We start from the raw sequence: 12,797 nt of genomic DNA, 5'->3' as shown, positions 1-12,797 counted from the left end.
AAAAAATAAAATTTAAAAAAAAAAAAAAAAAAAAAAATTGCATTAAAGTATCAAACATAAATGTAATCAAACCATATCTAACAGCTAAGGTGAACAAAACAAATGTGCCCCTCCTCCAATAACCGGGACGAAAAAGCGCAAACACAGAGCAGTTATTTACTCAGACGTGGGCCTTAAACATTCAGAGTACCATGCCAGTAATTCAGTTAGTCAGAGCACATGAACACACACTCCTGTAAACGCCTGCACATAGACACGAGCACACACGCGCGCACACACCTTGGACCACTAAAGCGGACATAAGACAAAGAGGTTACAGCTGGGACTAGACTACAGCACTGGACACTCCAAAAATATATAGAAACCACGTAAGGGTGAAGTATTTCGGGACAGAAAACAACTCGCTACACGTCAGTAGTGGAATTGCCGTTTTACAGTAAATGGATGAACGTTTCCCATGGCTCAAGGAATCTTTTCATGTACAGTAGAATAAATATTTGCTATTGCTACTTTTGTATTTTACATTCTAACCCTCGACGAACACACAGAAAAGCTAGTGTAAAGCACACGGATTAAGTGTAGGTCCTGTATATTATGAATGTTCAAAGACTAGTGGTGGTTTTTATCTGAACGGGTTTCTCTAAGTTGTATTCGTTTTCAAATTGAGTGCTCGCAGTAGCTCAGGTCACGACACGGTGAGCTTTATGTCAAAGCGTCCCTGGTAGCGGTCCTTCTCGCTGTAATCTATGTTGTCTCCGAATGCTTTGCACTCGATGCGGATCTCCTTTCCCTCCGTCACATTGACGAACTGAACGGCCACCAAGGGCTGCAGGTAGTCGGGGTGCAGCTGTTTGCCGTAATATGGGTAGTACTGCAGAGGAAAGCCTTGGCCTATCCCATAGTACTTTATCTCTCCGATCTGGCCTTCATCCTCAGCTCTCTGCAAACACAATACTTGAGTGAGACTTACAGCCGGTCCTTTTGAAGACAAATATTCATTCTCCCTGTATCTGTGAACTGGAAGGCCACAGCCACACGCTCTTGCAAACGTACCTTAGGCTTGCAGTAAATGGGGATCTCGTTAGGGCTAACTTTCACCGGCAGTTCTTCTAGTAATGAGTTGTTTGAAGGAGCCTAAAGAAAGAACAAACAAGCAATAACTGGTTTAAATTAAACTTTCACTTATTGGTGCCTACATTAACCACAATGCAACTTCAAGCTCCAGCTTCTCAAAAGTTTTTTTCCATTTTCAAACATAATGGAAAAAGCTTCATGGATGGTTCACATGTCTGTAAGGTTTCCTAAGTTGGTTTTCCCTTTACAGAAATGCACTCCCTGTAATTTTTGGGGGTATTTGCTTTTCTGTTTGTGGATTTGGGTTTTCTGTTTGCTCTGACCCCTTAGCTCCCCTGACACCACACATCTGACCTTTGAGACAAATGATCGCCAACTCTACTCTGTGAGCAAGAACTCACTGCAAGCACATCTCACTTGTTTTAGTCATTTGAGAGGCAGTGAGACTACGAATAGATGGGAATGAGAAGTTTCTCCATTGTAATTTACAACATCTTTTTTCCTTGAAAAGGCAATTCTACTAGCGCTATAGTGCTACAATTGTTCACTCAGAAACGGTCCACTAAGGTAGCCAAATGACTGAGTACAGATTACTTTACATCTTAAGGCCACAAAGCAAAGCTTCACAAGTTTACAGCCAAAATGGGGGATGTTAGCCAGCTAGCTCTAACTTAGCTACACAGCATATCACCGCCACCTGTGCTGTTATTATACTGATATTCAGGTATATAAATACAGAGCAGCACAGTCCAGGACTACAGTTTACTTCATGCCTGCAGGTTAAATTAATGTCTGAGGTGAGCCTAAGCTCATTAAAAGAATTAAAAAAAAAAAAAAAAAAAAAAAAAAAAAAAAAAAAAGGGACTGGTGCCATTTTGCGCTACTTAATATTAGCCTTTGAATTTAAGCGGTAACTATACCTTTGGTCGGAAGTTGACAATTCTGTTGAGCTTTATGATAACACATGGGTTCCCCTCCATGAAGCCATAATCAGGGTCTGTGCCTGAGCAGTCTTTCAGCAAAGACCTAGAAAACTTGCAGACTTTCTTCTTTTCTTCCATACTTCGATCTTTGTACGTGAGAGGAAGCACTGAAAATGCCACAAGTAAGAAAACAAAATTTAAGTTTAGATCTTCAAACATCCACTCATGAGTGACAAATGGTGAAAGCTGATTGCATTGTATGATACTTGCTTCCACATTCCTCGTAGGGGTCCCCAGTCTGCTTTGTCTCATTGTACAGCTCAAGGAATTCGTTCATGCTTTGGACATACTTGCTGTATGAACTCGGATCACTCTTCTTAAAAGAAATTTCAGATTTGTCTGAGCGTGGGGTGTGTGACAGACCTGCAAAAACACCACACTGGTTTGGTAGGAAAACAAAAGTCATGGGACAAAAAAATGAAAACAACTCAATTTGTGTGAAAAAAAAAAAAAGTGTAAATATCTTAGAGAAGCAACATGACATGGCACGTGAGCAATTGTGAGCATTCTCCATTATCTAAGGACAATGTGAGGGTCTTGGGGATTTCCTCTGAGAGCTCCTCACAGCAGTAATTTTCCACAGAGTTGGTGCGCGAGGCGTGGCGAGGGGAGAGTGTGACAGTGAGAGTAGCTAGAGGCAGCATGACAGCCGCGAAACCCTTCTCGGCCTCGCCGCAGGACCTGTTTTATTTGCTGCCGCAGATATGAGCGGGACTCGAGCTGCCGGTTGAGACGGCGAGAGGAGAAGCAGCAGTTTGAGTGTCAGAGGAGGCTTGTGAAAGTTCACCAACCCCCACCCATCCACTCTCACGTGTGTTTCTCTCACAATGGAAACTTTTAGCCTCTGAGTGGGAGGCGGGATCACGCTCCGAAGGGGGAGAGAAAAAAAAAAAAAAAAAAAAGAGAACCTTTCTCGCCGCTTCCTTGATCATGCCACTTCTGGAAACTTGCTTCAGCTTAGAGCTCTCCACGCTCACGCTGTTGTTCTGCTCGCTCTAATCTCCGATTGTCAACAGTCATGAACAAAACGGCAGCCACATGCAGCCCGTCATCTAGAATGGCTGCTAAAAATACTGCTAAGGGGCAGAGCATGTGCTGTGCAAACCGCGAGATGAGGCTTGGCACTCAAATCAGTCTCAGAGCGCACAGGAAATTTTTTAAACTGCTGCAGCGTTGTCTGATGGCACTCTCACGAGATTACACATTAGGTTCCCCCCCCTTCAAGCCTTTAAAAGCTGTGGTGAAAAACAAAACTTTTTCTTCCTTTGAAGAAACAAGCCACAAACTGTAGTCACGCAAGTACATGCAGTCGTGTCAGCTGTGATGCATAATCATAGCACACGTTTTAGTTCCCCTGTTGCCCGCGGGGGGAACATCAACCGGCTGAGGGGAGTGAAGGACAAAATGGCCGAACCTATTTAAGGTCAGAAAGACTGCCGATAGAGGAGCTGCTCAGAGGCACACCCCTCCCAAACAGTCGTCTGTAACGCCCACGAAACACCAACAGGCTTTTTGTCTGATCACTGAGCTGATGCAGCAGCAAAGTCAGAAAGGTGAGGAGGAAGAGGATGTGCTTACCTGGGGGAGCAACTCTGTCCTGATAGGTGGGTTTGTCTTTGCTTAACGTTAGCAGCAATGCCTGAATGGTCCCAACAAAAATTCCAGCCAAGCATCCGTAGAAAATCAGATAAAACAAGAGGATTTTAACTGTAGAGGAAGGAAGAGAAATCAAATTACTGAGATGAAAGAAGCAAGAAAGAAACTGCTTCAAATGTGAAATATAACATCGCCTCAGATTTCAGAAGTCACAAGCACCTGAAGGTGATAAGACGGACTGCTTTATTAGAGCATGTCTAGCATCAGCTACCCAAAACCCAGGAAAATGTACCACATTTCTTAACAGCAACATATCCTTCATAAACCCCTTTCCCAGGTTCTTTTCACCTAATTTAAAGTTTAAACAGATCACGCAGAAGGTGGGATGGCTGTGCTTCCAGAGCAACAGGATGAGTCACTGTTCAGTCCTGCAGACCCCCCCCCCCCTCCCCGGCTGTGTCACCTTCAACAATTAGGATTAAAAGAAAAGAAAAAGCCCTTGTTCATGCTCCTGTGCATAGAAACGTGATGAATTAAGGCAAACGCTTCATTACACGAGTGAACAAAACTGTAACGGCACATGCTTCCCTGTATGATGCAATCAAACCATCAGCATCATATTTCCTGATTTTCCCCATCAGATTTTTGACGTTCCAGAGGAAAATAAGTTTTGAGATCAAACAAATTTGTAAATTGTAAGTGTGGTTTAATTTCAGCAAGCTTTAAAAGGTTGTTGTTGTTCAGATGGCCAAAACAGTGGGGGTGGGGGATGCTCGAACCTCTGTTAACTAAGGTAACAAAGACTCTTTGTAACTCTATGCTCAATTGTGCTTAAGGGCGTAGTCACCTCCGAAAAGCCCCCGGACACCCAGTTATGATCTGTGGCAGGTTAAAAATGCTGATTCTGATTTTCTATCAAGTAGAAAAGAGCTCAGCGAACCTGAAAGGAGGTTCGCTTTAAGGCCTTTAAAGGCCACTTGGCTAGCTGCCTGTGATAGCAAAGACGCAAGCAGAATTTGTTTGGTTTTTTTCCCCCTCAAATCCCCCCCTCAATACAGAGCATGATTAGACTCTGGGATGAGTCTAGTCGGGCCCCAAGTGGTGGCTGCTAGTGTCCTATGAAGCAGTGCCTGACAATAGGCGCGGGTCTCTGACAGTTCTGTCAACTCCTAGGAGTGCGCCATCTCGGAAAAATATGCTGCAATAACCGCCTGCTGTGCAGGGGAGGTGAATTTGCAAAACAAATAACGGCTTATTCCTCGTGTGCACGCAAATGAAAAGACGTCAAACAGGTGTGGCACGCGGCAGGAAGGACCATCCAATCGGGTGTTCTTTACCCGTCTTGGCCTGTTGAAATCAGAACAGGATCAGCCACAACATTAGAACCACCTGCCTGAAACTTTGTACCCTCTGTGTGCGCTGCAATGGTAACTGGCAGCAGACTTTTTTGGCTTTATCAGACCAACATTGGGAGGGGGGGTCTTGAGGTCAGGCCAATTTCACGGTGTAAGCACCAGTCACCTTATCATGGGGGAGGGAGATGTTTGAAGGCACCACAGATGTTAAAAGAAAGACATGGCACTCAGAAATAGTGGTGGAAGTAAAACTTCATTAGGAGAAAAGAGCTTTTAAAACCTCTCTCTGGGGCAAATTCAACAATCTTTTGGGGCAGTTTTCAGAGCTGACTGGAGATTCTACGCCTCTGAAACTCAGCTCATTTTAGATCATGCTTCAAAATGGCTGCCAAGTGGCAACACTAGGAGGGCTTTGATGGTCTGTGTCAGAGTAAAGACCCATTGGATTGCCAGGAGATTCCTCAGAAGCTTCCGTCGTGAGGGCGGCTGTTCGCGCCGTTAGTGGTTTTAATGTTGTGGCTGAGTATGTGTACAGCCTGTTGTCTGGCTGTCAGTTTGTGTGATTTCACCTGAGCGATCGGAGCGGCCTGAAACGCTGCAGGGCTCAGAGTAAACAGCATGGAGGGAGACGTAGGGGGTGGTGAAAGGAAGCTTCTGAAGTGAGAGCACCTCCCCCAGCAGGCTGCTGCAGCACGCCGCGAAGGGACTGTCCCCGCATTCATACCACATGTGTCTCCACGCTCGCAGAGGCCTTCACCAGCCCCGCAGCCTACTTTCCGTCTGGCATGTTGAGACAAACACGTGGAGGAGACGTAACGAGCGCCAAGACTGACGCTGTCACCGCGCCACTTCCTGTCTGTCTTTCTGAAAAGTGCAAGCGACTCACATGGCACACAATTAGCACGAGTGTTTTACTGAAACACAGTTTAATGTGCTAATGATTTACTCTGTACTGCACATTGTAAGTTTTAAAGTTTTGCAGATTTTAAATTATAAATCTACCAGCACATGATGCTGCAGGTAAAGGCACCCAAAGGTACCAATCTGTTATCTGTATTTGACTGACTGCTTTTGTGCCAGTTGATTGTTTAAAAAAAAAAAACAAAAGTCCCTGGTCCAGTCCAACATGTTTTTGGGCTTTCACTGAAGCTACGAGGATGATTTGGGGGGGGGGGGAACAAAACAAAAAGGCTTAAAATTTATCATCTGTCATTTTATTTAGTCAAGCTCAGATACTTGTTTATTAAAAGGGGGAAAAGGGCAGAAAAAGTAACAGGAAAAAGCACAGACTTCTGTTAAGTGACATTAATTGACACCCCTCCACCCCAAAAGGCCCATTTCAAACCAGAAAAAAAAAAAAAGTCCTTTATGGAAAAACCTGACCGTCATCCACCATGAAAACACTGAACAGATGACGGTGCTGTGTTCATGATCCGGATATGTTTGTAGTCACCTCAAAAATAAAATCAGGGCTTTTTTCTTTACAGTCTTGAAATGAAAGAGGACTTTGAAGCGTAAGAATATTTATGTGCCATTTAATTAACCCAAACTAAAATAAATCAGTGGTTATGAAATGACCAAAAATAAGACAACCACAGAGGCTTGTGTCAAGTTGGAGGATACAGACTGGGTCACACTCAGAGGCTTTTTCTGAGCCTCAAACAAGTCTGTGATCAGCGCTGTGGCCAGAGATGCTTTGAGCAGACATACCTGTTGCTGCTAAAGCAACATGGCTCACTGTGTGTGCTCCACGGGACACTGAACTACCAGCCTGGTAACCCCACACCACCACCTAGAACATGGAGTGGGTGAAATGTTCCACCCGAGAGCAGCTCCTGATTTTAATCGCCACACACAGTCGTGCTTTGAGCCACAGAGAATTACCGTTTCTCAGAAATAAACGTGTTAGTTTGAAGCTTTCATTAAGCCCCGAAGAATGCGCTTTAACGCGCGCACACAGCGACGCCTCATTTCTTCCAGGATAAAAATACAGAGAGGGGCGGCCCGGGAGACATGTGAGTCGTGATCACAGTGTTACCGTGCGGCGTCCGGAGAGGAGGGGGAGACGCGCACATACGCGCCATATCTGACGTGCAAAACGGTTTAACGAGCCTAATTGGCGCTATGTAATGCAGGGCAGTGATCCCATCAAACCATCAACCGCTGCGGACCGCGTTAGGCGTCTTAAAGTATTGAAAACGGCGCTGAAACGATTAGAGCCGGATCCAATAATCCCGGGTTCGAGTTAAAACGTGGGGAAGGCAGAGCTGGGCCCGGGTGTCGGGTCCAGGGATCAGCTGCTCGGGTTTATTAAAGGCAGGAATAAAATGTCCTCAGCCCTTCTCCTGCTCCCCGCGGAGGGCTGACACTCAGAACAACAAAATAAACGGCGGCAGCTACCAACTTGTTGGTTCAGGTAAAAGTCTCGGCTGTCCTTCAAGATGACCTTTTCAGAAAAGACTGCCGCTAATCAATGAGCTGATCAGGGCTACGCCTTCGTAATGAAAACCTATGACCGCGGGAGCCCTGAAAAATGCACAGAAACACCCCAAAAGGAGGAAATCATTTACGTCCACGGAGACCAAATTGGCTTATTGTCCTCATTTACTGTCCTTGTTTTGGACTCCAATCGATCCGTACCGAGCACTCCTTCTTCGTGTATTACCTTTTTTCACTTCATTCTCGTTTTAAACACCAACTTGCGCACGCAGCCTCCGTTAAAAAGGCAAAGTCACGACTCGGCGCGCCTCCGGCTGGGAGCTCTAACAGGTGCGAACGTCTGCACCGGCAAAACATTGAGTCAAAATACAAATAATCCGCTGTGAGCACGGTCGGTTTCCACTCTGCTCCAGCCCAACTGCTCCATCAACAACCAGCAGCCCGCCTGCCGGAGATAAAGAACAAAAAGAGTACTCACACCAGCTGCCTCCTGTGCGCCCTAGAAACTCCTTCTTTTCCGAATTCCACACAAAATTCTTCCATCCTCCGTCGCTGTCTTTATTTCCAGACATGGTAACTCCCCCCCGTGTCGCTTTCTCTCTGCTTTAACGGCTCTGCTGCGTCTCAGTTCTCAGGCTGAGACTGTCGACTGTCCCTCGCAGGAAACAGAAAAGGACAGTCGATTGCGCGTTGCTCCCACTTGTACCGCGCACTATTTATCTCAGAGGGGAAACCAGTGACTCCGCCTGCAAACTGTGAACAAGTCCAGCCCCGGAGAGGAGGGCTGAGGGTAGCAAATCACAACCTGCCCCTGCTCAATGCAAAACAGCCAAACAGAGAGCGGCAGTTAGAGGTAGGAAGGCTAATCAGCACACGGAGAACGCGACTTTCAGTCAGTCTACGTTGCGGTCATGACAAGCATCAACCTGACTCTGGGGTGGGGGAGAAAAAGACGGGAAGAAAAATATGACCTGTAGTGTCAGGAAACCTCCAGGGTCGGATCTAGAAGGGTGGCGTCGGGTGGCATGTGCCACGCTACAATGATATCTTGCCACCCTGGTTTTGCATATGACAGTGTTGTCTATTAAAATAAGCTAGCATTAACAACTTGAGCCTAGCTACAGTTAACACTGAATATAAGAGGGGGAAGTTATGGGAGTGATGGCAGCAAGACAGAGTAAGCGAGTGAGAGAGAGAGTTTTGAGATGGGAGAGATTTGCGACGTTTAGCGTGTTGTGTTATCTTGTATAGTTAGTGTTTTGTGTCGTTGTTGTTTTTTGTGTGTAAGCGAGGGTACTAATGAATTTCACAAAGGCAGAGTGCAATGTAGGCAAACGTCTCCAGGTGGAAAACAAACAAAAAGGCTTTGATTTTGCCACCCTATTTGATTTCCATGCCACCCTCATGCCACTCTAAGAACATTTCTCTAGATCCGCCTCTGCAGGGGTCCAACATGAAGCTAATGAGGAAGTTAAAAAGCTGCAGTTCCTCTGATGGCCACTGGAGGCTTCAGCGGTGAATCAGGGCCCATAGACTCCATAGCAACTGTATAGAGTTAATTTAAAAACAAACAAACCTTCTTTTAAACATTATTAGTGTTTAATGTTAGAGGCGTGCCTCTTTGACCGACAGGTCGATAACGACACAGGTAAGGATAGTAACTGATAAAAATTTAGTGATTGTGATTCCTCATGTTTACCAGTTAATGACATAAATCTATAGGCTACAGCACCACACAACAACACAAACCCCTATTCTTCTCATATAATCTTACTCTTAGCATATAGGTATGAATGGAAAACAAATATGAAAACCAGCACAAAGACACTTTTCAAAGCAATCATCACAGAGAAACATGAACAGGTGAAACGGAGGCTGCTCATCTGTTTGTTACCCGTTTAAGTTCAGGGTCTGGCTGCTGGGCCGGATCAAGCAAAATAGACCCAAACTCACCAAACTTCAGCCAAGAGAGTGTGTGAGAGGATCCGTCCACAGCACAAGGTTAGAAATGAATGATGTGCAGTGTGGTTTGTATTACTCCTTATAAACATCCTGACCCTGCTTTTCATGTCCACACTGAAATGTTGGTCAGACCGAGACTGATTCTTTTCTCAAATATTCGGTGGAGAGGCTGAGATTGATGACTGAATAGATTTTGGGGACTCGCATTTGTTGAAAACAGAAAAGACAAAGAACTGCGACACGTTAAACAAAAGGAGAGCCTCGGTCCAGGAAACAGGGCGAACATTAGTCACAAAGGCTGCGTAAGGATTTTACAAAAGGACAGACTCACTTAAACACAACAACCTTGTTATTATTACTAGATGGTAGCAAATTGCTATTTTTAATTAGAATAACAATACAATAACTTTAGAATGAAAATCATTCATTTATGTTAAAGTCTGAGTTATGTATGAAAAAGGTGAAGCAACAAATTGTCATGTGACCAGAACAAAAAAGAGGAAGAGATGTTCAACATGAAAGGATAAGGGAAGGGAGTGACGTACATTGCAGCATGACATTTAACTTTAACCTGCAGCTCTTAAAAGCACCTAATCTGTTGTTTTTGGTGGCTGAATTCATCATTTATAGAGGTGATTACAACTTAAGCGCTGAAGTTCAGAGTCACACGATTGTTAATCACATTAATCACAGATCCCGCTATGGTGAGACATCCGAGAGCGAAGTCATGACTGGACACCCGAGAGGTAGTCATCATTGCCAAATATATTAGTGAACACTGCATAAGACAAAGGAATTTCACAAGGAGCTGAGCAGAAGTAGATGGCACTGCTTGATTCATGGTGGTTTACAGAAGCCAGCACTCCAGGACAGTCTGGGTTTTATCAAAGCCTACTACCATGGGTGAAGTGCAGTTAACATATCACTGTATTTTCCTGCTTATATTATCCTCAGTAAGGAAAATCTGTCACCATAAAGACAGAACATTTTGCCGTTGTCTGTGGAATATGATGGAAACTAGCACATGCTAAAGGAAACGAACCAATGAAAACCAAAATGACTAACTCTGCTGAGTGAAGCCAATGGAAAGCTATTCTCAGTTTCTGTTTTTTTGTTTGTTTTGTTTTTTTGTAAATTTTGACTTTAAAGTTTTGTGGGATAAGTGACACGGTCCATGTGATCTTCACAAGAACGCTGTGGTTAAAAACATGCTGATATGCAGATGCAGCCCAAGTGAAACCAGCCAGACAGAACTGCAGCTAAAATAAGTTAAAACTGTTTCAACAGCTAAAAAATGTTGACCTGTATGACACCTTTTAGACAACTTTATTTTTTTAATTGTCAAGGATCTTGTATAACAACACTGATTCCATGTGAGAAAAAGATGCCTTTTACTAGATTTTGCTGCTAGCTTCCCAGTTGCTGCCCTTAGGCAGGTGCACGCAATATTAAACGATCTATAAAATATAAAATGCATATCAGAGACATACAATAAAACATACACGCAATGCTTAAAAGCGCTGCATCTACCACTCCCACCCACAAAACACATTCACCGTGTTGACATTGTGCATGCATTGTTTGAAGCAAACAAGAAGTGACATGTTCTTCTGTAAATTTCCTCATGCAGCAAATTTATGATCTAACTTCTTGAATAAGACAGACAGGACCGAGTAGAAGGTTTATCACCTGTATAAAAATGTAGGCCTCCATATGATGCAGAAACACCAGCAACACAATTCTTCTTGTAAAAAAATACTGTTAGCTCAGAGAACACATACAGAAATATAAATTACCTGAGGTAGACGGCGATTAAAAGATGTGACAGCAACGACGACTCCATGTCAGTTTGTGGGAGCAGATCTTATCAAAACAGAATTTCTTTGTTATTACATGTTTCGGAAAACTGTGTTTAGGAAATGAGAAGAGAAATATTCAGAAGTTAAAGTTCAAATATATAAAAAAGAAGAACGAAAAAGCACCTTAACTTCACCAATAATATTAAAAGTGAACAGTGTAATGCACTGCTTTGGAAAGCCATTGATAGTGCACTGATAACACAGCGGCCCACTGTTAACAGGCATCGAGGGTTTGCCAAGATTACCAGGAGGTGCAGCATTCTGAGAGCGACTGTGGATGGACTGTGGTATGCAGCATTTGAGCTGGTCTTGAGCTCACCAACAATAGTGAGTCTATGCAGAAACCACTGTTGGATCAGCTCTTTGGATATGGACCAAAACATCTCAAATCAAAACCTGAAAAAATGAGGTGTAATAAGAACAAAAGAAAAAAGAACTTCAAATAATGAACTGTTTTCATGCCAAGTTCACAGAAATGTCTTACAGTCTAAAAGTGATGTGATAAAGTGAATGTAATATTGCTAACTAATATTAAAAATACATTCAGTCATTGGACTTTACCACTGTCTGGGATTTTTGGGGTGAACTTTTCTGTTTTCGATTAGGAACCTTAATAAATTCTTTGAATCCATTTAATTTCCCAGCATTTTGGTACGAGCTAATTTTTTGCATCGTTTATCCAATAAATGACTGTTACTGAGCTGCTTTGCTTGTTTTTCTTTGCCATAGTTTTAATCTGGCATTCCTGTTCTTGACACTGACTGGTGATGATCAATGATAAATGTCATGCACTTGGCTGGATGCTGTGAAAGGAAGGGCTTTTCTTTATCAGGTAAAGGATCCTGCGATCATCCACCATTTCATCTTCAGTAGATGCCAAAACCTGTTTTAATGCATTTTAATTTTCAATGAACAGTAGAAATGTGCAAAAGCTATTCTCTTTCTTGTGTGAGTGTGTGCTGTACTTCATATTTCTACTTCACAGACTGTCCACAGCTGAAACAGCTCGCACTTCACAGCTAAACTATTTTCCACTGGCTTAGTTTCTTATTAATAGATACATTATCTGCTTTTTTGTTGTTGTTTATTGTGACTAATTCAAATTTGAAAGTCAAGTCAGTTTATTTAGAAACACATTTATCAAGTGGCACTCATCCATTAGTGGACCACTTCTGGATGAGTGAATGGACTCTGCCGGTGCTTCTGTCATCTATGTCCAGCTCCACTTTCAACAAAACCAAATATGCAGAAATATAAATTACGTCAGGTAGAAATAAAGTGACTTTCTGTCAGGGGAAAGCAAGGCAAGCAGTACTTGTCAAGTGTAAACTAAAACAGTCTGTCAGTTAAAATATACCAACATAGAAACATCTCTCTTTTCATCTCATATGGCAGTAAAGAATACATTAACACAGTGCATTTGAACAAAGTGTGACTTAAAATTTAAAAGATAAATGATTAAAATGGAAGTGAATCACGAACATCAAAGACATAATGAAGTCTATTATATAACTTACAGAAATGTAAAA

The 12,797-nt window shown here is 43.2% G+C and overlaps 1 protein-coding gene across 1 annotated transcript; it reads right to left on the bottom strand.

Moving 5' to 3' along the window:
- Nucleotides 1-21: 21 nt before the first annotated feature.
- On the bottom strand, nucleotides 22-8,161 carry atp1b1a (ATPase Na+/K+ transporting subunit beta 1a). Its single transcript, XM_042216632.1, has 6 exons — nucleotides 7,926-8,161; nucleotides 3,636-3,764; nucleotides 2,268-2,420; nucleotides 1,995-2,164; nucleotides 1,054-1,134; nucleotides 22-940 (listed from the first exon to the last, which is right to left on the bottom strand). The coding sequence occupies exons 1-6, from the start codon at nucleotides 8,017-8,019 to the stop codon at nucleotides 686-688; spliced, it is 882 nt and encodes a 293-aa protein (XP_042072566.1). The 5' UTR covers nucleotides 8,020-8,161; the 3' UTR covers nucleotides 22-685.
- Between the last annotated feature and the right edge of the window lie 4,636 nt (nucleotides 8,162-12,797).

This window comes from Haplochromis burtoni, unplaced genomic scaffold (assembly GCF_018398535.1).
Source record: "Haplochromis burtoni strain Fernald_Lab_line unplaced genomic scaffold, NCSU_Asbu1 Contig_13, whole genome shotgun sequence".
NCBI lineage: Eukaryota > Metazoa > Chordata > Actinopteri > Cichliformes > Cichlidae > Haplochromis > Haplochromis burtoni.
This window is presented reverse-complemented; position numbering and strand designations above follow the sequence as displayed.